This window comes from Cloeon dipterum, chromosome 3 (genome assembly GCF_949628265.1).
Source record: "Cloeon dipterum chromosome 3, ieCloDipt1.1, whole genome shotgun sequence".
NCBI lineage: Eukaryota > Metazoa > Arthropoda > Insecta > Ephemeroptera > Baetidae > Cloeon > Cloeon dipterum.
This window is the reverse complement of record NC_088788.1, coordinates 7064856-7091390: the sequence shown is the minus strand read 5'-3', so window position 1 is coordinate 7091390 and position 26535 is coordinate 7064856. Positions and strand designations below refer to the sequence as shown.

The following is a 26535-nucleotide window of genomic DNA, read 5'->3' as shown; positions in this document are numbered from 1 at the left end:
GACGAATGTCTAGCGTTTCAATGCAGTCCTCGGTGCGGTGGCAAGTGGCCCTTGAGTGGGCTGGGTCCCTGAAATGTGCGGCCTCCTGCACCCATTCAATTTTAACCAGCCCGTTGGCTCGCATTGTTAAGGCACTCTCAGGAGTGTCAAAGCAATGTGAGGTATTTGAGCAGTTCGGAGATCTAATACTGGCTACCCAATGTCAGAGATGGCAAAAAGTGGTTAGTTTAGTGACTCGAATTGCTCAAATTGCTCGACGGGCTGGGAGGCGCACCGGCGCCGACTCGCTACTTGCTGGTTTGCACCTTTCCAGCATGCGTGATTTGGCTTCACGGGACAAATGTCTAGCGTTTCAATGCAGTCCTCGGTGCAGAGGCAAGTGGCCCTTCAGTGGGCTGGGTCCCTGTGCGGCCTGGTGCGCCCATGTTATCCGTTCGCGGTGTTATTGGGACCCGGGTTTCAGCATTCGTGCTAGTGCAGTGCGCGCCCTTCCCGGTCCTCGGACGGACAAGGATAAAAAGAGCAAAAAAAAAAAAAAAAAAAAAATCCGTTCGCGGTGTTATTGGCACTCGGAATTCAGCATTCGTGCTAGTGCAGTGCGCGCCCTTCCCGCTCCGAAGACAGGGATAAAAAAATAAAAAAATGTCGTTTTTAGGTATACCTTTGAAAAATAAAAATGGTTAAAAATCCAAAAAGAGTCATTGTTTGATTTTATGTAGGTTATAATATGTGATAAAAGCGCAATGTATGTTCTAGCATAATTAGAAAACTCGAGAAATTCTCCTTTTTTACGCATAATGTTGGCCCGTTTTCCCTGATTTCAATCTCATTTTCCATAAAAAAAACTATAGATTAAAAATTAAAAACTAGGTTATTTCGACACCTCTATGCCACCCGTGGGGGTGCATCGAGGATCCCGCAGAGAATAGAAAAGAGTCTTTGTCTCCTTAATCGTCTTTCAATCGTCATATTGGTTGGAGTCTTCAGTAGATTTATATTTCACAGCAAGAGTACAAATACATCACAATCACAAATATTGAACATTAAATTGTTCATCGTTTACATAACAAATAATTTATCACAAAAGGCATGCCCCGAATCCGGGTCTATTAATTATTTATGTTCCTGCTTCAATATCTTCTTCTCGCACGGAATTTCTTATTTGGAGTGAATTCTTGACATGACCGTCGTTTTGCGTTCGAGGTGGAAGGTGGAAGGGTCAGTGCGCAGGCACACGCTTTTCGCACAGTTAGACTGCCCTCTACCGATTGGGAAGAATATGAACTAGACTTGCACCAGTAAGTGGAGGCGACCACCACACACCCAAACCAAAATTCTGCTCAAACAAAAATTTAATAATTTCAGTGAGAAGAACCAGATAAAAAATCCTTGAAAATAATTGACAGGTTTTATTGAGCCCTGGACTGGTCTTCACTTATTTACCGGCGAGATATAGCTTCACTTGGTACACTCATCCTTGCAGGTGTGATTTACATTTACATGGGAATACACTCCCAAAGACATACTTGGCCTGTATTTATTAATTTGTACGGACTATTTTTGTTAAAAATAAAATCTAGTTTTAAATGATAATAGCAGTTTTATTTTAAAACAGCTACAAATAGTATTTTTTCGTAGATTGAAAGGGCTGTGCAAGCGAGTGAAAAGATCTTTTGGATTACATGCAATTCTTATGAATTGTTCTAGCTATTTAGTATTAACAAAACATTTTTATGTAGACTTTGCTACTTTGTTCTGTAGATATGCATAAAAATTATTTTATTTTGAATAAAAATCTGAGAATTTCTAATAGATTTTTAACAATCGAACGGAGATAAATGTTAATTTTTTCCCATTTAAAATTATCATAGGTTATATAGATTGAATTTAAATTGAGATGTTGTTTGCTGGTGACGCAGGTGAGGTTATGCAACCAGCTGAGCAGATATGCAGAGTATCCTGCTGCATATCTGTCACTAAAATCGTGAAAAATTGCAATTTCGACTCAAGAAATATACCCACCTGAGTGTTTGTGGAGTGGAGCGTGCATAACACCAAATAAGAGGCAAACTCGCTTTCAGGACGATTGTTATCACCTGGCAAAGGAAGCGAAAAGAAGGCCGCCTGCAGAGAAATAATTTCTTTTACAACAAAGCCATATCATCACCATTTGATTAAAAGTCAAAGTTTTACTTATGGTATCAGAAAAACTTTAAATTTACAAGCAGCCATTAAAAGCTCCAACGTTGAATCATGTATATGTTTCATCATAAAAATTATTTTTCTAACTATATACAATATATACATATATATGACTTAGATGAAATTAAACAAGTATAACAGTCGTGGGAAGTTGTCTCAGCCACGTAAATTTAGGTGGTCAATTGAAAGAAATTTTGCCCGGCGGCAGAACACTTTTGCCGTCAACTGGCTGGCACAAATGACAATTTTTTATAGTTAAATTTGACGCTGTTTCACTCTGGCACATTTCGACTTTTTACTAGCGGATGGCGAGGCTTGCTCAGTCATATTATCGGCGGCTGATCCAAATAAGCCAAAATTAGCTGGGTGGCGCGGTGCTATCCGGCTATATAGCCACCGATCAACACGTTATAAAGAGCAGAAATCAATCTACCGATTTAGAGCCAAACTTTTGAAATCGGGACCAAATGTTCAAAAACAACCCTTGCTGGTTCTGTTGATGCACGTGCGAACGTACATATTATGGTATGCCGGCTCGCTTAATAATTTAGAGAGTGTTCAAAATTTTCGCCTCGTGTCCAACAGGCTTGGGCCACGTAAACCTTTGTCGTTTTTTGAAGAGGGGCCCACGATAAACTAAACAATGAGCGGAAGGCATATCTTACGATTTTATCACCTTAAAAAGCGAAAAAACAGGTCGTGGAAAAAATTATTTAGATTAAAAGTGAAAAAGGTAGGAAAATTGAGTGGAGATAAGGAGAAAACGACCCCTTTTTAGGGGGGATAAAAGGCGTTGTTGAGAGAAAAAATTTGTAAGAAAGTTACGTGAAGCGAGACGATGTACATCAAGGCTCTGTCCGGTCTGTTCGTGTGCTGCACACTTCTCTCGGGTTAGTATTTTCTTATATCGCGTTGATTTCTTTTTTCACTTCAAACAAGCATACATGACCACGTCATCTCATGCCGCTCGTTTATTTAGTCTCTCCTACTAGTCATTTGGCCAATTTTTTCATGTGATTTTATTTATCATAATCGGTAATATTTCTACTTGCAATCTTAAAAATAAATCAGTACATTAATATTCTGAAAGTTAGTTTTTAACTAGTCCTTAGAGGCTGAGAAAAACGCATGGGAAAGATCTTATTATATTTTCCCAGGTCCGCCGTTCAAACTTTTGAGGAAATGAGATCAAATGTTTGCATGCTAATAAACGACGAAAAATACTGTCTCCTTATTGAAAAAACATGATTTTTATGTCGCTAGAAGGGAAATTTCCCCACATAATTGACATACCGTTTTATAAATCGCGAGACAGAAATCGGAATCAAGCAAAAAATCATTTTGAGTAGAGCTTGACAGACCAACAATCAAGCACATTTAGCATTGTTAACACTAGCGAGCTCATTGTTTGTGAAATTGAGCAAGATTTTATCTATATGCAATATGTAATGAAATCTGGGACCCACGAACAGTAAAATTTTATATGATGCCAATTACATAATATCGAAATATTAAAGAGGAATGATACTGCAAAAGCCTGGAAAATGCTTGTTGCCAATGCATGAACTCGTCCTTAGGATTCAGTTAAAGCCTAAATTGACCTTAGAAGCGCTGTAATTTTTTGAGAAAATTGGCTGGAAAGTTACCGTGCTTTTCAAATGGTTAATGGCTGTCTCCTTACTTGAAATACGATTTAATTTCAAAACCAAGAGTTTCCCCAATAAGTGGCATACACCGTTGGACAGATCTCGACGGGAGGAATCGAAATGTGCCAAGAAAATATGTTCAAGCACTGTAAATTTTGGAGAATGTTTGCAAAATTTGAATTTTTATCGTAGGAAGGTCCTTTTTTATTATTGCAAATTGTTTATCGATCAATTGTTTATGGCATCCAACAATTCAAATAATTTTCAATTGTTGCCCTGTATATCATTCCACTGTAAACGGTTTGCCAATGATTTTTCGCTTGTTTTCGATCCCTCTCGACGCGATCTATCATGGGGAGCGGATTATGAACTAAACTTTCCTTTTTACGAAATAAATCTTGTTTTCTAATAAGGAACGAGTTAATCCGCAATTGGATCAACGTGAATACTTTTAAGCCGATTTCATAAGAAATTGAGACGGCAACCTGCCAATTTTTAGCTTTTCCGTTTCTTCCCTTAATTCCTAGATAGTATTTTAAATAAAGGTAAAAAGGATTTTCTCAAATTTTCTGTAAAGTTACCTTAATTTAAATCTTCGATTTAAATTACACTCGATCTAGAAAATATTATTAAAACTAGCAAGATGATCATGTATGTTATATGTGCTAAATGCAGTCAACAGTTATTCGAATTATTTATTTCAATTTTTTCTTATATCAAACTTTGCTCGCTCCTTATCCAAAGCACGCTGTGAAATTTTTACTTTTCTACCCACAATTTTTGTAACAGCAACCAGTAAAATCATGAAAAAAATGCCTTGGTGTCTATGTGTTCACCATTTAATCAAGTGAGCAAGAAATTAAGATTGAAAATATTTCACTGCGCACTTCAAAATTGTCATAAAAAATGTGGAAAACTGTTTGCTTTACAAATTGGACGTTATTTACAGCTGCCGAGAGTGGAGTGGTCATCACCGACGCTGCTCCGACGGAGTTTCCTCACATTGTAAATATTAATTTCGATTAAGTTTTTACTAGACTTTTGAATTTTAGACTGGATCTCAAGTCTGAACTACACTTTATTAAAAAAAACAGACTGTTCCTGAACCTTTTCGTAAAATATCATTTTGTTTCAAATCAAAAGTTCACCAAAATCAATTCAAATCGTTTTTAGCTCTCCAAAATTCATAATGATATACAAATACCTATAAGTCAAGAAAATCACATGAGCATATATTAGACATTTTGTTCATAGTAATAGCGAACAATCCTCTGAAACTCGTGAATAAAGTAGAAGCAAACTGATAATATAAAATTAATTCACCATTTAAATTGTTCGAAGCCAGTGGTTTCGTTTGATTTTAAGGTACAATACCGCTGAGATTTCACGCTCGATCCTGCTGAGCTTGAGATGATTTAATCTTAAATTGCAGAGGATGTGCCTTAAAATAGAAAGTATCCGCAGGCGCCATCTTAGTAGATTCAGAAACTAGGGGCTTTCGCAAATTATAGTAAATCGAAGTGGATTAGTTTTATTTGTTTCCGAAACGCTAATACACCTTATTGGACATTTATACATATTCAGTATTGCAATTTTTTTTGTACATTGGGAAATTATTTTAAATTTTCAGTATCTTTTCTTTGTTGGATTTTCCCCTATGAAATAATATGTATATATATCTCGCATTGCTTTGAAACTCCTGAGAATGGCTTGACAATGCGAGCCAATCAATTAAAAAAAGAAATATATTTATTTTGAAAGCTACAGAAGTCCAGCCAATTCCGGAGAATTAACGGCTGGTGCTTATTCTGCTACACAAGGCAGCATGATATTAGTACATTAGTGTGCAATTACATCAATAAAAATTTAATATTTTTTTAATGCAGTGTCGTCATTGAGAGTCCATTCGATTTTTAATAAGCCACTTTTTGATGTTTCGCTTCACAACACATTTGTCAGTTAGATTTTTAAGCTCACTTGGTAACATGTTCCAAAGTCTTGGCAAGATACATTCTTCAGATGTTCGGTTAAAATATTTGTTCACAAACATTGGTTCCACAACTGGGGCAGAAAGCCGCAATATTCGAGTATTATACTGGTGTGTTCTCTGAATACCAAAATCGCCATCAAAAAAAATTTAACACTCAGTAAATTCAGTTGGTAAATTTTGTCGACAAGCAATACATTCCAAAATTGAAAGAAATCCTCCACTTGTTTAGTGTGTTAATCAAAGTGTGATATAAATGACTCAAAATTACTACTTTGATCGTTATCGTTCCCATGAAAAAATAGTCGATTTTCCGTTTTAACTATGATAATTATCGGTTTCAGGTCAGGATAGAGTATCAAGAACGTACATTTCCAATGACAGTACCAGGTGTGTTTGTCAGTGCAAAATATGTCCTTACATCGATCCTCACATCCGGTACCCCAACGTATGTATATTGTGTGATTGGGATGTTTCATAAATAAATGTAATTCTCATCACGAGAAAAATAATGTTTTTTTTAATTAATAATAAATTTAAAATCAACTCATGATTGATTTCAGCAAGGACATTTTCAAAGTGACCAACCAGTTGGGCGTTGTTTACCCCGTGGGCGCATTTGCAGCTGATGCTGATCAACGTTTCTTTTACATGAAGCTTTGCAAAAAGTTCAGAGGAACTCCTTTGAACATGAGCGAATCCAGTTTTGATTCGCTGGCCAACACAGTTGACGCTCAAATGTTATTTTTTTACACAACATCTGTAAATAATGCCATTTTTGTAGTCCTCATTTCTTTGCTGAATATTTTCTTGCGTGCAGAACACCCTGAAAAAGGTGAGCGTCAGTCTGCTTGATAACACTACGTGCAACACGAAAGCATTGTCACTTCTTGGCGTCGGTGCCGCCTCAATTATCTGCATGACGTCAACTGTCACAACGAACTTTTGCCTGGTTTGTTCATGAATTTATTCTCAATTCATTGATTGATTTCGCCCATCTGCAGGATACGTATGCAGATGACACGCAGAACCCGACTTACGTTACAATTTCTGTAGTGGCCATTGGGGGCCAAGTCAATGGCCTTTTTCACCGTGAAGAGTGCGTGTTTAATGATTTGAATCCAGTTTCACCGTATTTTTTCTATTACAAAATAAGCTATTATCGCCAAGAAATAATTGATCTGATCCCAACTGTGGACATCGTATGATTTTTTGTCGATTGTTTCCATTCTTCGTTGCTGTTCAATCAACAGTATCAATAATTCGAAATTTTGATTTCAAGTGTGCTTTGTCAATGTGAAAATAAATCGTGTTGCAATCATAAAAGAAGTGATTTTTATCATATATTCATAAAAAAGAGCAGAACTGAAAATAATGCATGCGACTTCCGCGAGAAATTGTTTGTTTATAAACTGCAATTGTTCTTTAAATATTTTGTTTGGTTGGCTCTAGATTTGCGAAATGAACAATATCGATCGCTCAAGGGTGAACCTGACGACAGGGTTAGTTTTCTTACCTTTTCTGAAGATTTTGTCTTACCTCAGCAGTTTTGCCCCATGCATGCTCTTGCTCAGCATATACAAATGGAGCAAATTTGATATTTCTCTACTAACCCGAACTTATAAAACTACTTTTTTCAACCTTTGACCATTTCCCTCGAAAACTAGGAGGTGCAACGGCTTGAAAATTTCCACTCACTAATTGTAAAAGAAGCAAAATTTTATTTAATGTCCAGAAAAAGTGTAAAAACATGTCGTTTTTTAGATAGCAAAAAATAAAAAAATGTCATTTGAATTTTAAAGATGTAATAAATGGTCATCTTTTGGCACAATATTCTAGCATAATTAGAACTAAAGAATTTCTCATTTTTTAACGCCGAAGGCTAGCTTCTCCTGATTTTATAGAAAAGTACATTATAATACTCGGCAAACTAGGTTATTCCAACACCTCTATACCACCCGTGGGGTGAATCGAAGAATGGAAAAGCGTCTTTGTCTTCTTAATCATCTTTTTATTATGATAATGGTTGTATTGCCTTCAGTAGATTTGTTTCCAGATAAGAGCAGGAGTACAAAATCTGTAATACAAATAAATCACAAACACAAATATTGAACATTAAATAATTGATCGTTTGAAAAAAAAATTCATCACAAAAGGCTTCCCCGAATCCGGGCATATTAATTAAATTATGTTGCTGCTTCAATTTCTTATTTTTTTGAGTGTGTTCTTGACTTGACCGTCGTCGTGCGTGCGAGGTGGAAGGTGGAAGGGTCAGTGCAGGTGACGCTCTTATCACACAATTACACTGCCCTCGGGAGAAAATGAACTAGACTAGCACCAGAAGTAGCGGCAACCACCAAACACTCAAGACCAAAACCAGGATGGTGCTGAAACAAAAATTAAAAATTTCAGACCATATCAAATAAATGGAACTAACAATGCAGTCAATAAGGTTTCGGTTCACTTGGCATGAATTACATTAACAAGGGAGTATGTATTAATGACAACAACAAGCTAGAGAAAAAAACAACTAATTATAAAAAAAGTTGGGGTATAGTTAAATCAGATCGAGTTTCATTTTTATTGTGTTCTCACAGATGACATGTAAATTTTTACAGCAAAATATTCAAGTAAAACAGTTATCTAGCCGAATTTTATTTTTAAATCGAACAGTAAAATGTTGTTATGTGTGCGTCAGATCCATTTAACTCTTTACAAAGAGTATGTATGAGTTTAATTTCATTTTAGAAAGCATCAAGTTAATTTAAACAAATAATATTGTTAAATATTTTATTTCATTAGGTGAGGTGAACATGTCTAGCGTTGGATTGCGCTCTCCTGGTGCTGATTGTGTCGTTGGGCCAAGCAAGAATTATTGCGACAAGTTCAGCATTACAATCAGATAAGTCGCTATCGCACCAAACAACTGGGAAATTTAAACAGTCTTATTTTTTGATTAAATAAAAACCAACGCACTTACACCGTCGAAAATTGTGTTGTTAACTACGCAAGATCCAGACGCGGACACTTTGATAGCTCAAGAGGAAATCTGCGTGGTAAATAGTTTTACTTGTTGATTAGTTATTTCAAATTAATTTCTGTACAATGTGACAAATTATGTAACAAACCTGATATTTTTAATTAGCCGATTTTCCCTCCAGCTCAAACGCATCCAGTTCATCCAGCAAGAGCTCATCCTGAAAGTTTTTTTAAATTTTAGTTTTTAGCTCAAACTTTTCCTGAAAGTACTAAATGAGAAGTGATGGAAGTCAGAGTCGTAGGTAGGCGGACGCCCTGTTTTTGAGTATTTTAAAATTCCTATAAAATATGTGTGCAAAGTAAAAAGAGCGACGGTAATTTTTGTTCAAATCGAGAAAATTACCCCTACAATCTACAACCCAATCTTAACAATTTATGCGTTATTTGTAGGTCACCTTTTTCGACCTGTCTGTTTTTGAAATAACAATTTTTTGAATGTAGCCCATGAAATTCTGAAAAAGCACACAATCTTCAATACACTCTGTCTGTCCTCCGCAATTAAAGTTTGAATTTTAGTTCCGTTTCAAAGCCGATCAACCGCGCACAACCTCAAAATTTGTATCTCGTTGATTAATTCCATTTTTCGTGTTCAAACTACTTTCGCACACTAAGGCGGCACACTAAACTATTTTTTATCCGGTCGATTCAAAGCACTGTGCAACCGACTGAACATCCCTTTTCTTTTTTATTTGGCAATTCATCCTGACGATTTGGTAGTTAACAATATTAACAAAAAACATTATCTTTTATAGATTTGAATCTCTGCCACTTTGTTACATTGTTTTGCAGCCTCTGCAGGTAAACGTTTCATTTTCTGATGAATTTAATTTTCAATAAAATATTGAAGTGTTAATGGACCTATGATAACTGGACGGAGATTAATGTTTTCTCCCATATAAAATTAGGTTCGGTTAGACTGAATTTAGATTTAGATGCTCTTTGCAGGTGCAACCATCTGAGCAGATAAGCAGAGAAACCTGCTGCATATTTGTCACTAAAATTGTGAAAAAAAAATGAAATATCGACTTCAGAAAAAGACTAACCTGAGTGTTTGTAGAGTTGGAGCGTGCATAACGCCAAATAAGAGGCAAACTCGCTTTCAGGGAGTGTGTTATCGCCTGGCAAAGGAAGCGACAAAACGTCAAATCGTTGAAATAACCTTTATGCGAGTCGCAGCCGTTCGTTTCAAGGTTTCTGCTAATAGAAAAATGGTCTTTTATTTTTCTGAATTTTCACGAGCAATGTATGAAGTCTGGAAAACGTAACACAATTATGATAACCATGTTGCATTTTTTGCTAATTCCCTTATCAAAAAAATGTTTTAATATGCATGCGTAGGCGATAAGTGACGTAAAAAATGCTATGCCGACTACCTTCACAATAAATTTATTCACCTCGCATCGGCGTCAAAAGGTTTCGTCCAATTAAGTTCGCTGCTACCTTTTCCTAGAAACCTGCTATCACAATAGGGATATGGTTGTGGTTTTTTTAACCCTATACCAAACCGTAGACTACGGTCTGTTTTATCGATTTTTTGCTAGCGTTGTTGCCTTTTTTCGTCTGTATACCTGACCTATGCATTATATATGCACATTTGACTTACATGAAATTAAACAAGAATAATAGTCGTGGGTAGTTGTCTCAGCCGGGTAAATTTAGGTGGCGGGTGAAAGTGTTCTGCCCGGTGGCAAAATACTTTTGCCGTCAACTGACTTGCACAACAGTGAAGTTTGACAGTGCCAATATTTCACTTCGGCACATTTCGACTTTTTACTAGCGGATGGCGAGGCTTGCTCAGTCATACTGTCGGCGGCTGATCCAAATAAGCCAAAATTAGCTGGCTGGCGCGGCGCTATGCGGCTATAGCCATTTATCAACACGTTAAAATGTTTAAATATAGAAAATGATAGAGCCAGAGTATTGAAATCGTGACCAAAGGTTGAAAAACAACCCTTGCTGGTTCTGTTGATGCACCATATTTGCAACTGCGAACTTAAAAATTTTCACGTTACGTAAGATGGTATATGTCGGTTCACTACAATAATTTAGAAAGTACGTGTTCAAAATATTCACCTCGTGTCCAACAAGTCACCACGTAAACCTTCGACTTTTTGAAGTTGTTTACGATAAAATAAACAATGAGCGGAAGGCATATTTTGCGATTAAATTACCTTAAAAAGCAAAAACACAAGTCGCGGAAGCAATCATCTTGATTAAAAGTGGAAAACGTTGGAGAGGTTGATAGGAGATAACAAATATATCACCTTTCCATCGGAGAATAAAAGGCGATGTTCAGATAAAAAATTTGTAAAGAAAGTCACGAGAAGCGAAATGATGTACATCAAGGCTCTGTCCGGTCTGCTCGTGTGCTGCACACTTCTCTCTGGTTAGTGTTTCATTATATCGAGTTGATTTGTTTTTTACACTACCTCAAACAAGCATACATGACCACTTCATCTTATTCCACTCGTTTATTTAGTCTCTCTACTAGTCATTTGGCCATTTTTTCATGTGAGTGTATTTATCATAAATACTTAAAATATTATTAAAACTAGCAAGATGATCATGTATGTGCTAATTGCAGTCAACAGTTATTCGAATTAATTATTTCAATTTTTTCTTATATCAAACTTTGCTCGCACCTTATCCAAAGCACGCTGTGAAAATTTTACTTTTCTACCCACAATTTTTGTAACAGCAACCAGTAAAATCATGAAAAAAATGCCTTGGTGTCTATGTGTTCACCATTTAATCAAGTGAGCAAGAAATCAATGCAAATTAAAAATATTTCACTGCGCACTTTCACTGCGCAAAATTATCATTAAAAATTTGGAAAATTGTTTGTTCTACAAATTGGACGTTCTTTACAGCTGCCGAGAGTCAAGTGGTCATCACCGACGCTGCTCCTACGGAGTTCCCTCACATTGTAATTATATTTTTTTAGGTTTTTAAGACATGTGAAATTTAGATGTCGCTGGGGTTTCAAGTATTTTTTTTTGCATTTGTACCGTTCTAAAAATTTCATTTCCTTTGAAATCAAAATTACACTAAAATCAAAAGGGCATAATAAAGAAATTTGGCATTTTGCGAGAGCCACCAATAGATATCGTTTACTTCTTGTGTGCCATGGAAACACACAAGGCATGTGTTTCCCGTGTTGCGAACTTGTGTGTGCATTATTTATTTCAAAGTATGCATCATCTTTTCTTTACCGGTTTTTCCCTAAGAAATAAACTCTAACCAATTAAAATTAGTAGCGAAACATGTGAACAAATAATTTGACTGGAACCGCCTGATTAAAAACAATTTCAGAATAAAAATTAAAATGTGATTGAGAAAATAAACTCACGCGAGAAATGATTCTGAAATTTTTGTTAGAATTTTTGCACATTTAGTCCATCTTAGAGGATTTAAAGAGTGATTTGAGTGGCTCAAAATTAATATTAAAAAATAACCGATTTCCACAGCTCTAGTTTTTACTTTATGATGTTTCTCGGTTTCAGGTCAAGATAATGTATCAAGATTATTCATTTAAAAAAACAGCACCAGGTGTGTTTGTCAGCGCAAAATATGTCCTTACATCGGTGCCCTCATACGGAAAGCCAACGTATGTATTTTGTGATTGAGATAATATGTTTCCTAAATATTAATTCCTCATCCCGAGATATTTATTCCCTTTAAATGATTTTAAAATCAACTCATGATTGATTGCAGCAAGGATTCATTCCAAGTCACCGACCAGTTGGGCGCCGTTCTAACCCCGGTAGATTTTCAAGCCGATGCTGATAATCTTTTCTCTTACATGAAGTTTTGCAACAAGTACCGAGGCACTCCTTTGAACATGAGCGAATCCAGTTTCGACTCGTTAACGACAACTGTTGCCGCTCAAATGTTATTTTTCAACACATCATCTGTAAATAATGTCATTTTGGTAGCCCTCGTTTCTTTGCTGAATATTTCTTTGCGTGCAGAACACCCTGAAAAAGGTGAGCGTCAGTCTGCTTGATAACACCACGTGCCAAGCGAAAGCATCAGCAGTTGGCCTCAATGCCGCCAGCTACATCTGCATGTCGTCAAATGTCACCACGAACTTTTGCCGGGTTTGTTTGTTTTTTTTTTTATTTTATTCTCAATTCGTTGATTGATTGCGCCGATCTGCAGGATACGTATAAAGATGCAGCCTCGACTTACATTAGATATTCGGTGGTAGCAATTGGGGGCCAAGTCAACGGCCTTTTGTACAGGGACAATTGCAATGGAGACGATTTGACTGCAGATGCACCATATTTCTTCCATTCCAAATTGAGCTACTATCGCCAAGACATATTTCATCTGATCCCAAGTGTGGACATCGTTTGATTTGTTTCGATTTGTCCCATTCTTCGTTGCTGTTTATTCAACAGTATCAGTACGAATTTATTTTTTCAAGTGTGCAGTGTGCTTTATCAATGAGAAAATAAATTGGATTGCAATCATGAAAAATAGTGCTTTTTTATTCATATATCCGTTCAAATAACAAAGAACAGAACTCAAACATAATGCATGTGATTTCCAAAAACAAAGAAGAGAAATTGCCTATACATTTCTTTTAATTTCTGGATTGATTTGCGAATTGAACAATCTATGTCGATCACTCGAGGGAGAGCCTGACGCCAGCAGGGTTCGATTTCGTTTATTTTTATATCTGTCCGAGTATTTCTTGTTATGAAGGTTTTATCTTACCTCAGCAGTGACTCCAAGCACGTTCTGAATTTACATTGGAAATACTTATAATGAGAACTACATATGTGCTAGAGAAAAAAAGCGATCGAGTTACATAAAAAAGTTAGGTACGATTTTTGTCGCAGGGCATAATGTAGATTTTCTCATTGATTGTGCTCTCACGGATGACACGGAAAAATTTTATGTAGAATATTCACGCAAAATAGTTAACAAGCCAAATTTTATTTTTTAACAAACAATAAAAATTTTCAATTTGCGTCATTTATGCAATTTACTCTTAAAAAATTTTATTTTAGAAAGCGTGAAATCAAATTAAAAGTTGACACAAATATTGTTTAATATTTATATTTAATTAATGTAGATACACATATTTATCTCGAGTTTCCTGGTGCTGATGGTGTCGTTTGCCCAAGTGAGAATGTGTATTACAGTCAGATAAGTCGCTATCGCACCAAACAATTGGGAAATTTTGCGCGGGGAAGAGTTTCTCCTGTGAATTAGTTATTTAAAATTAAATCTATGTACAATCTGACAAATTATCTAGCAAACCTGAAAATATTCTAGTTTTTCATGTGCGTAAATGTACAAATTAGCAATTGGGAGCGATAAGTTAGATTCTCTTTCAAGGCTGGGCATGGGTTTTTTTGCGGGTCCGTTTTTTTCAGCTAGTGAAAATGTTTTAAAACTCAAAGAGTCAACAAAAACCAAAAAACCATTCCTTCTCCATATAGTGCATTTATTCAATGATATAACCATGAGGTGCAAAAAACCGCACAAAACTGTCAAGTTTGGGAATCTCCCCGGGAGATACCCAGCCCTGTGCTCTTTACAAATATGAAAATATTGCAATTTCTCGGGAAAGAGACATACCTGAATTTTTGTAGAGTGGAGCGTGAATGACACCAAACTCGCTTTCAGGACGTATGTTATCACCTGACAAAGGAAGCGAAAAGAAGGTCGGTATAGATATCGCCACCATATGATTCAGAGAGTACAACTCCATATACAAAGTTTTTAAATAATGTATATGACTATTAAAGGACAATCCATGGACCTCAATTTTATTTAAGCCCTTCTGCTATGTGTAAATTTAATTGGACTAGTACAAATTGTTAACTAGATATTCCTTTCATGGCTATTATTTCCTCTCGTAAATGTTTTAATCTTGATGGTTACTGTTAATTGTAAATGTATCTATGGACCATTTGCACCTGCGACAGAGTATGAATTTTCACACGTCAATTAGTATTTCGGCTTGCTATTAATTGAGAAAGATTCCAGAACTTTCACCTCATGTCCGACAAGCTCGAGTCACGTAAACCATTCTCGATTTTGAGCGGGGAGCCTCGTTAAAATAAATAATGAGCGGACGTAAGTAGAATATTTTGCGCTTTTATCAAACTAATTGCCAAGAAAAGCGTAAAATCAAGTTGTGGAAGCAATTATTTTGATTAAAAGTGTGAAACGTGGAAAAGATTTGAGATCGAGGAGTTGACCTTTTCACAGGGGAATAAAAGGCGTCGTTCAGATAAAAAATTTGTAAGAAAGTGACGAGAACTGCAACGATGTACGTCAAGGCTCTGTCTGGTCTGTTCGTGTGCTGCACACTTCTCTCTGGTTAGTATTTCACGAATGTGTTTTTATTATATCGTGCTTTTTTTTAAACCTACACTGGCATACATGACAGCGTCGTCTTATTTTTTCCCGGCGCGTTTATGCAGTTGCATAGTTGACACTATCAAGTATAGGTCCATTGGGTTATTGTTTGTGAAATTTAGTGAATCTATAAACAATATGCAAAAATGAAATCAGGACCAAGGAACAGTTAAATTTGAGATTTAGCAAATTATCTTGAAAAATTAAACGGTTTGTTAATGATTTTTTCAATTGATTTCAATTCCTCTCGACGCGATCTATCCAATGGTTTGCGAATTATGAGCTAAATTTCCCTTTTGGCGAAAAAATCTTGGTTTCTATTAAGAAACAAATCCGCCATTGTACCAATCATGCAAAATTTTATCAAAAAATTTCATGGCTACCTGGCAAGTTTTTAGCTTTTTCCTAATTATTATATTAGATATTTTTAAAGTAAAAGAGATTTAAGGTTTTCCCCGAATTTTCTGTGAAACTTACTTTTTTTTAAATCTTTGATTTAAAGAGGAATAATACTGCAAAAGCCTGAAAAATGCTTGTTGCCAATACATAAACTCACCCCCTAGGATTCAGTTAAAGCCTAAATTGACCTAAGAATTACTCTATTTTTTTGAGAAAATTGGCAGGAAAGTTAGCGTGCTTTTCAAATGGTAATGGCTGTCTCCTTACTTGAAATCCGATTTAATTTCAAAACCAAGAGTTTCCCCAATAAGTGGCATACACCGTTGGAAAGATCTCGACGAGAGGAATCGGAATATGCCCAGAAAATATGTTCAAGCACTGTAAATTTTGGAGAAAATTGGCAAAATTTGAATTTTTACTGGAGGTAGGTCCTTTTTTACTGTTGCAAATTGTTTATCTATCAATTGTTTATGGCATCCAACAATTAAAATAATTTTTCAATTGTTGCTCAGTATCATTCCACTTTAATTGTTACTCAGACTTCATACCAAATATGATTTTTGCATATTTTTTATTGAACTATTAAAACTAACAATTTGATCATGTACTAATTATTGCAGTCAACCATTTAAATTACTTTCCATTGTTTTCCTTTATCAACCCACTTTAAGCTCGCTCCTTATCCAATGCACGCTGTGATAAGTTGTAATTATATTCGCTTCTCTACCTACAATTTTTGATACAGCAGAAAAAAAATTAAAGCAATCAGAAAAATCACGACATCACCCTAACACGCAAAAAATTTCACCAAATATTTTCCTCGCAGCTATTGAATATTTTATATACATAATGACCTGAATTAAAAAAATAGATTAAACGCAAGATTGAAATAGCAAGCGATTTAAAAAAAAACTCTTCGACAACACCCCGTCAAGATCAAGGGATGTTTAAAAGAATAATGGAAATAATTCTTTTGTCGGCGGAAAAAATGTTTGCTTTACAAATTGGACGTTTTTTTCAGCTGCCGAGAGTCAAGTGGTCATCACCGACGCTGATCCGTCGGAATATCCTCACATTGTAAATATTAATATCGACAAAGAATTTACTAGACTCTTGAATTTTAGACTGGGTCTCAAGTCTGAACTGCACTTTAAAAAAAAACAGACTGTTCCTGAACCTTTTCGTAAAATATCATTTTGTTTCAAATCAAAAGTTCACCAAAATCAATTCAAATCGTTTTTAACTCTCCAAAATTCAAAATGATATACAAATACCTATAAGTCAAGAAAATCACAGGAGGAGAAATTAGGCATCTGTAGTACATATTAGCGAACAACCAGCTGAAAATAGTGAATTTAGTAGAAGCCAAGTGATATCAAAAAGAAATCCACTACCATTTGCGAAAGCCTAAAATTGTTCGAAGCGAGTGGTTTCATTTGATTTTAATGCACAATATACCGCTGCGATTTCACACTCAATCCTGCTACTGTGCATTCTCCGAGCTTAAGATGATTTGATCTTAAATTGAAGCGGAAGTGCCTTAAAACAGAAACTATATATCCGCAGGCGTCATCTATTAGTGGATTCAGACACTAGGGGCTTTCGCAACTGGTAAATTGAAGTAGAATAGTTTTTTTTTTTACCAAAAATTCCTTATTTTATATATATTCAGCATTGCAATTTTTTGTAAATTGTGAAATTTAATTTAAATTTCTTTGTTGGATTTTCCCCTAAGAAATAAAAACTTGAGACTAATTATGTGTGTATAAAAATAGCAACGGAACGGACTTAAGCACATGAACCAATAATTTAACTGGGAACCCGATTACTACAACAACGGTAGGCTAAACAAACAAATGAACATGCGATAAAAACAAATTTCAAAACAAACTGAGTGGTTAACACGGGTTCAATTGGCCGCAGAAGAGCTTGGGCCAAATTTGACCATCTTTTGGCCTCTCCGCACCGAGATCTTTAATTGAAACGTCTGAAATTTGTCCCTAAAGCCGCTGGAAAGGTGTCAAATATCTCCCATTGCTTTGACACTGCTGAGAATGCCTTAACAATGCGAGCCAACGTATTGTTCAGTTGTGTTAAGCACTTTAAATGTAATTTAAATGACTCAAAAATACTACTTTGATCGTTCCCATGAAAAAATAGTCGATTTTCCGTTCTTATTATGATCATTCTCGGTTTCAGGCCAGGATAGAGTACAAAGTAAACACAATTCCATTGACAGTACCAGCTCTGTTTGTCAGTGCAAAATATGTCCTTGCATCGCTCATCACATTCGGTACCCAAATAAAGTATGTATATTGTGTGATTGGGATGTTTCATAAATAAATGTAATTCTCATCACGAGAAAAATGATGTTTTTAATTAATAATAAATCTATTTAAAATCAACTCATGATTGATTTCAGCAAGAACATGTTCAAATTGACCGACCAGTTGGGCGTTGTTTACCCCGTGGGAAAAGTTGCAGCTGATGCTGATCAACGTTTCTTTTACATGAAGCTTTGCAAAACGTTCACAGGAACTCCTTTCAACATGAGCGAATCCAGTTTTGATTCGCTGGCCAACACAGTTGAAGCTCAAATGTTATTTTTTCCCACAACCTCTGTAAATAATTGCATTTTCAGAGCCCTAGTTTCTTTGCTAAATATTTTCTTGCTTGCAGAACACCCTGAAAAAGGTGAGCGTCAGTCTGCTTGATAACACTACGTGCAACACGAAAGCATCGGCAATTCTTGGCGTCAGTGCCGCCTCAATTATCTGCATGACGTCAACTGCCACAACGAACTTTTGCCTGGTTTGTTCATGAATTTATTCTCAATTCATTGATTGATTTCGCTGATCTGCAGGATACGTTTGCAGATGACCTGCAGAACCCGACTTACGTTACAATTTCAGTAGTGGCAATTGGGGGCCAAGTCAATGGCCTTTTTCGCACTCATCAGTGCGTGTTAAAGGATTTGAGTTCAGTTTCACCGTATTTTTTCTATCGCAAAATAAGCTATCATCGCCAAGAAATAATTGATCTGATCCCAACTGTGGACATCGTATGATTTTTTTGTCGATTTTTTCCATTCTTCGTTGCTGTTCAATCAACAGTATCAATAATTCGAAATTTTGATTTCAAGTGTGCTTTGTCAATGTGAAAATAAATCGTGTTGCAATCATAAAAGAAGTGATTTTTATCATATATCCATGAAAAAGAGCAGAACTGAAAATAATGCATGCGACTTCCGCGAGAAATTGTTTGTTTATAAACTGCAATTGTTTTTTAAATTTTTTGTTTGGTTGGCTCTAGATTTGCGAAATGAACAATATCGATCGCTCAAGGGTGAACCTGACGACAGGGATCGATTTCATACCTTGTTCTAAAGGTTTTGTCTTACACCTCTCAGCAGGGATTCCAAGCATGTTCTTCAAAAAAAATCGTGTAAATTCGATTTTTCTCTATCCACCTAAACTTAAAACTAGTTCTTCTACCTTAGGCCATTTTTCCTCGAAAACGAAAAGGTGCACTAGCCTGAAAATTTCCACAGACTAAAGGGTATCTCATGATTATATATTCAGAAAAATGTGTAGAAACATGTCGTTTCTTAGGCAATCAAATATAAAAAATCCGTTGAATGTCGTTTGATTTTTAAAGTTGTAGGCTGCCTAAACGGTCATCTTTTGGCTCAAAGTGCAATGTCTTAGAACAATTAAAACTTGAGAAGTTCTAATTTTTTAACGCCGGGATGCCCGTTCCTCTCGATTTTAGCCTGATTTTCCAGAAAAGGGGATACAATTTTTAGCAAACTATGATATGTATAATATGGTATTTCGACACCTCTATTATACCCGTGGGGGTGTATCGAAGAGCACATAGAATGGAATAGTGTCTTTATCTTATTAATCGTCTTTTAATTGTGACATTGGTTTAAAGCCTTCAATAGATATGTATCTTTCACAGATAAGAGTAAGAGCAAGAGAGCAAAAACTGTAAATAAATCACAATCACAATCAATATTGAACATTGTAAAATTAATCGCTTAAAACAAATATTTATTATACAAACGGGTCTATTAATTATTATGTTGCCGCTTCAATGTCTTTTTTCGCACGGAATTTCATATTTGGAGTGAGTTCTTGACATGACCATCGTCGTGCGTGCAAGGTGGAAGGTGGAAGGGTCAGTGCAGGTAACGCACTTATCGCACAATTACACTGCCCTCTATACCGATTTGGGAGTAAATGAACTAAAATGCGGCAGTAAGTGGCGGGAACCACCACACACCCAAGACCCAAACCAGGATGGTGCTTAAAAAAAATATAAAAAAACCACAGACCATATCAAATATCTCGTGGAAACACCCACAAAAAAAAACATCAGGCATTGAATAATGACTTTCAGGTTGTGTTTGGACTGCATGGTCTCAACATATTACCTGTGAGGATCTCACAATGCAGTCAATTAGGTTTCGGTTCACTTGGCACACCCATCCTTGCAGGCGTGGATTACATTTACACGGGAATATTACTGATAACTACAAGCTAGAGCAACAAGCAAGTCATTATAAAAAAGTTGGGTCGCAGGGTATAGTTAAGTTAAACCAGAATATTTTTCAGATATGGGCAAGAGGCGAACATCATGCCCATCAAAATGCACTTAGCCTACACAGACTTAAATTTCTTCAAAAGGTGCGAGGGAGGTGCCATCGACTTCAACAACCGTGCGCGCATCACCGTGAGGCGGCACCTGCGAGGAACCGTGGAACGACCTGCCGCATGATCTCAAGGACTGCTGCACGCCGTAGCTGAATTTCCCTCCCTCTACAATAAGCACCTTTGGCAAGTGCACAGTGAACGTGACCAGTGATAGAAAATATATTTTGCGGCTCAGTGCGGCGTGATATCCCCAGTGATTGATCGTTTTAGCAATTTTTCGCTAGTATACTGTTTGCCCTTTCTTGCTGTGTATGACCTGATAATTTATTGTATCTTATTGCATTTTATTGTAATGACTAGAGCAAGAATAAACAATAATTTAATAATTTAGTTTCTTTTTTATTGTGTTCTCACGGATGATATGTAAATTTTTACAGGAAAATATTCAAGTAAAACAGTTATCAAGCCAGTGCGTCAGATCCATTTAACTCTTTACAAAGAGTCCGAGTCAAATTTCATTTTAGAAAGCATCAAGTTAATTTAAATAAATATTGTTAAATATTTTATTCCATTAAGTGAGATGAACATATCTAGCGTTGAACTGCGCTCTCCTGGTGCTGATGGTGTCGTTGGGCCGAGCAAGAATGTATTGCGACGAGTTCAGCATTTCAATCAGATAAGTCGCTATCGCACCAAATACCTGAGAAATTTAAAAGTCTTATTTTTTAATTAAATAAAAACTAACACACTTACACCGCCGACAATTGTGTTGTTAACTATGCAGCATCCAGACTCAAGAGGAAATCTGCACGGTAAAGAGTTTCTCCTGTTGATTAGTTAATTCAAATTAAATTTGCGTACAATATGATAAATATGGGAGTACGTCAGGATGGTTGCTTATCTCCTTTTCTTTTTAATCTTGCAATCAATGATATTAATGAGGTAATTAATCATATTCCTGGACTTAAAGCTATTTTATTTGCGGATGATATTGTGCTGACTAGTGAGACACTGAGTGATTTGTGCAATGCATGTGTGGCTGTAAAGGAATACTTACAAAGTAGAAGTCTTCAGTTGAACTTAGATAAATGTAAGGCAATGAAATTTAGAAATAAAGGACGAGGTCGTTATGCATTGAATGAGAAAATTGAATTAGAAGGTGTGAATGTGGATTTTGTCCCAGAATTTTGTTATTTGGGTTATTATGTTTCAAGTATCATGATTATCCTTTGGTAGGCATGTGGAGAAACGAGCGAGGGAAGCCCTTATGGCAACTTATAGTATTAAAAACTTGCATAAACTTTCCATTGAAACGGCAGTTAAACTCTTTGACCTAAAAGTTTCTCCTACTGCCTCTTATGGCATAGAAGTTATTTGGCCTTATCTTACAATTACTGATTTTGAAACATTAGAGCGAGTCAAAACCCGATATCTGAAGGAAGTGCTGGTGATCTCTAAATACAATAGATCGCGTTACGTTTATGAACTAGTGGCCCAAAGATTTAAACTTTTTTGCTACAGATCTAAAAATGAAATATGATCTCCCTGAAACTGATAATTATAAGAAGTTTGTTAACATAAAGAAGATTATAAATAGACGCTTGATTTGTGATGCATTTTATGAAACTCAAACAATGTTGAATGGGAACTGGAGGGTGCCGAATTTTGAGGATAGACACTCCATTTGCATGCCATGGATATCACTATTTGTTCTGTTCAACTCAGATGTACCATTGTGAACCCCAGGAGATTTTTAAATCTAGATTTTGTGGGGAACAATGTGAAAAATATCATATTTTGAAATGTGTAGTAAAAAGAATTAGTTTAAGAACAGAAGCAAAGACTTGTAAGAATTGATTGTATAGGATTAGTGTCGCACGCATATATGCGTTTAATAATAAATTCATTCAAATATGATAAATTATCTATTAAACGTGATGTTTTAAATTAATGGATTTTCCCTCCAGCTCGAACGCATCCAGGCCATCCAGCAAAAGGGCTCAGCCTGATTTTTTATAATTTTAGTTTTTCAGGTGCGAAATATATTGAGATGCGGGATTGATTGGACAGACGTTTGAAAATGTAATTGTAATCACATTTTTCCTGAAAGTACTAGGTGAGAAGTGATGGGAGTCAGAGTCGGAGGTAGGCAGTCGCCCTGTTTTTGAGTATTTTAAAATTACTGTAAAATGTGTGTGCAAAGTAAAAAGAGCGACAGTATTTTTGTTCAAATCGAGAAATTTAACCCTATACAACCCAATCTTTACAATTTATGCGTCTGCAAAAAAGGTTCAGGCCAATGTAAAAGGTAACCTTTTTGAAATGAAGCCCATGCAATTCTGAAAAAGCACACAATTCTAAACACACTACACTGTCCGTCCGCCGCATTTTAAGTTTGAATTTCAAATCCGTTTCAAAGCCGATCCATCGCTCCCAACCTCAAAATTTGTCTCTCGTTGATGAATTCCATTTTTCGTGTTCAAAACTACTTTCGCACGCTATAACAATAAGGAGACCTAGATTGGCCAATTTAAAGCCAGCATTATTGAATTTATTTGTTAACAATAAAATCCAGTTTTTAATAACAAAAAAGTGAAACAGCTAGAATTGCTACTGTTTATCCGGTCGATTCAATGGTCTGTGCAACCGACTGAACATCATTTTTCTTTTTTATTTGGCAATTCATCCTGACGATTTGGTAGTTTACAATATGTTAACAGAAAACATGTTCTTGTATGGTTTGAATCTCTGCCACTTTATTACATTGTTTTGCAGCCTCTGCAGGTAAACATTTCATTTTCTGATGAAAATTTATTTAATTTTCAATAAAATATTGAAGTGCTAATGGACCTATGATAATTGTTTCTCCCATATAAAATTAGGTTCGGTTAGACTAGATTTAGATGCTCTTTGCAGGTGCAACCATCTGAGCAGATAAGCAGAGAAACCTGTTGCGTATTTGTCACTAAAATTGTGAAAAAAAATGAAATTTCGACTCAAGATAAAGACTCACCTGAGTTTTTGTTGAGTTGGAGCGTGCATAACACCAAATAAGAGGCAAACTCGCTGTCAGGACGTATGTTATCACCTGGCAAAGGAAGTGACAAAAGGTCGGTCTCGAAATAAACTTTATACGAGTCGCAGCCGTTCGTCTCACGGTTTCTGCATATAGAAAAATAGTCTGTTTTTTTTTCTGAATTTTCACAAGCTATGTATGAAGTATGGAAAACGTAACATAATTATGACAACCATATTTTTTGCATTTTTTTGCTATCTCCCTTATCAAAAAATGTTTTAATATGCATGCACAGGTGATAAGTGACGCAAAAAATGTTATGCCGACTGCCTTGATAGTAAAATCTTCACCTCGCAGCCGCCATCGACGTCAAGAAGTTTCATCGCCGTTACCTGCTCCTGGAAATTTGCTATCACAAAAACTTAATTTTGAAAAATTGCAGAAGTCGAGAACTATAGTGTGACGTGTCCGACTTCATGTCCCGTGAAGAGTCTGACCTCGAACCTCGACCACTGCCAGATGGGCGAGTGCAGCGAGGAGAATTACTTTAAATATATTTATTATTAAGTCCGATTACTTATATTCAGCCAGATTTTTTGTTGCTCTTTTTATCCCTGTCCGTCCGAGGACCGGGAAGGGCGCGCACTGCACTAGCACGAATGCTGAAACCCAGGTCCCAATAACACCGCGAACGGATAACATGGGCGCACCAGGCCGCACAGACACCCAGCCCACTCACGGGGCCACTTGCCTCCGCACCGAGGACTGCATTGAAACGCTAGACATTCGTCCCGTGAAGCCAAATCACGCATGCTGGAAAGGTGCAAAGCAGCAAGTAGCGAGTCGGCGCCGGTGCGCCTCCCAGCCCGTTGAGCAATTTGAGCAATTCGAGTCACTAAACTAACCACTTTTTGCCATCTCTGACATTGGGTAGCCAGTATTAGATCTCCCAACTGCTCAAATACTTCCCATTGCTTTGACACTCCTGAGATTGCCTTAACAATGCGAGCCAACGGGCTGGTTTTCGAGAAAATCATGCAAATAATTGTATTTATTATTCGCAAGGGTGCGCATTCTCCCCGTTGCACTGACCCGTCTTCTGGCAGTAGCGGAGATCGCGAGGACGGAACTAATTCCCAGGTGACGATTTTCGCGATAGGATTAAGGGTAATTGTCAATTTTTATCGACTTCATTTGCCCATCCTGAATTTTACATATGTTGTTAGGGGTGTTTCATAGAGTGTAACCTGAAATTTTGAGCAAAAAATTCGGGGGCTCTTTTTGGGAAATCGCGATTTTCGAAAATTGAAAATTTCAGATAGTAAATCCGAAATATCAAGTTATCTTCGGTCCAGATTGGAATTTCGATGTGTTTTTTTCACCACCAGACGTAACTTTTTAAGTAGAACAAGTTTGCCGTTGGTTAAAATTTTGTAGGTCAAAGGTCAAGGTTATATACTTCAACCCCCTAAAAAAAGTAAAAAAGTGTAGCGTCTTAGGGGTAGGGGGTAAAAGCACCCCTAAACCTTTCAGCTGGTTAGGGTAGATTGAGACGAGTCCAACGGTGGGTAGTTTTTGCAATTCTGATGGTTAGAACCCGAGATTTGAGATTTGCAAAAGTGTCAATATTTGAAAATTTTATATTTTCTTTTCGCGCGCCGCTATTACTTGAAAAGTTTGAGACCAAACAAAATTTTAAGCACACCACTGGAAAGCTAGTTTATTTTTCTAAGTAATCATATGCATAACATGTGGGGTTACAGATCATATTCCGACGTAAATTACGAAAGTAAAATCGCCGGATGATGTTGTCGTCGTGCCGGACGCTCGACACGAATCCTTAAATTCAAAATATCTCGCGATCTATGGAAGTGCCCATCGATTTCTCTTGACCATTCAATTCTACGCATTCAGGGCTACATTTTTTACGTTTTCATGAAAAAAATCCGAGGGGGCGTATTTTGCGATATTTTTAACCAATCATTTTGCATGCGAATTTCTGACCTTGACCTTTGACCTACAAAATTTTGACCAACGGCAAACTTGTTCTACTTAAAAAGTTACGTCTGGTGGTGAAAAAAACACATCGAAATTCCAATCTGGACCGAAGATAACTTGATATTTCGGATTTACTATCTGAAATTTTCAATTTTCGAAAATCGCGATTTCCCAAAAAGAGCCCCCGAATTTTTTGCTCAAAATTTCAGGTTACACTCTATGAAACACCCCTAACAACATATGTAAAATTCAGGATGGGCAAATGAAGTCGATAAAAATTGACAATTACCATTAATCCTATCGCGAAAATCGTCAGGTCCATTCAGTTGTGAAGGATTGTGGCGAGTGTCCAGCTGCAGGCTTCCGAAGCTCAAACAGCTCGCGGAACATTCTCATATAGCAAAAGAAACTGCGGCCCAAAATCCTTGTCAAAGGGGCGCGCGCTAAAGGAAGGAAGAAAGGCGAGCTTTCGCTGGGCCCTCGGCCGCTGGGGCCCTGGAAACCGGGGGTTGTGACTCCCCCGTGTGCTTATTAATTTTTGGGGGTAGGAGATGACAAATAAATCTCTCGGGATCTGGAACAAGTCTTCTCTTTAATCAGAAAGTCTCTTATCGCCTCAACGAGAAACAGAATACAAGGACCTTAAACAGAATTAATAATTGACTTTAGAATTACAATTTAAGAGAATTTACTGAAGAACAATTTAAAATAAGAAAAGAATTTAACCATTTCAATTAAACGCTCGGACCTCTTAGAGATGCGACTTATTGGCTCGTGTTTCCGGCGAAAACTAATTTTAATTCAAAATCTCTCTCTGTTACTTTAATGAATTTCTAACAAATATCGTCTAACAATCATTAATAACAATGCCCTAGACCCAAAGTGAAAAAGGTGTAGGAGCTCGGCTCCGCAACCACTACAAATGATTTGTCGTGGGCTATCGGACTCCGGAAGTATTGGGTTTATTTATGTCTCTCGGTAATGCCTCATTTGGGTCAAGGGGGTGCGAGCAGGGAAACAGAGTAATTTTACCTTATACATAATTATGTTTCTTGTGTGTCGGTCTGCTACATGTCGGCTGCGAGGAGAGAGCGAGAGGGCTTGACCGCTTGCCGCTTGCGCCGGTGGTTGGTCTTCATCTCTCCTGCAGTCTCCTCGACTAGTTACAACTCTCCTCCCCCTCGTGCACCCTGAGCGCCACCACGTCGATAA

The 26535-nt window shown here is 36.7% G+C and overlaps 1 protein-coding gene across 1 annotated transcript; it reads left to right on the top strand.

The window, feature by feature from the left end:
* Positions 1 to 15121: 15121 nt before the first annotated feature.
* LOC135939468 (uncharacterized) lies at positions 15122 to 18840 on the top strand. The gene is made up of 6 exons (XM_065483872.1): positions 15122 to 15213; positions 16673 to 16728; positions 17851 to 17957; positions 18074 to 18272; positions 18331 to 18462; positions 18515 to 18840. The coding sequence occupies exons 1-6, from the start codon at positions 15162 to 15164 to the stop codon at positions 18716 to 18718; spliced, it is 750 nt and encodes a 249-aa protein (XP_065339944.1). The 5' UTR covers positions 15122 to 15161; the 3' UTR covers positions 18719 to 18840.
* Positions 18841 to 26535: the final 7695 nt, after the last annotated feature.

Excerpts from the sequence above, each read along its gene's own strand:
- LOC135939468 (XM_065483872.1), top strand. The coding sequence starts at position 15,162 with ATGTACGTCAAGGCTCTGTCTGGTCTGTTCGTGTGCTGCACACTTCTC. Across the intron at positions 15,214-16,672 it reads GTGCTGCACACTTCTCTCTG|CTGCCGAGAGTCAAGTGGTC; the intron begins GTTAGTATTTCA and ends CGTTTTTTTCAG. Across the intron at positions 16,729-17,850 it reads CGTCGGAATATCCTCACATT|GCCAGGATAGAGTACAAAGT; the intron begins GTAAATATTAAT and ends TCTCGGTTTCAG.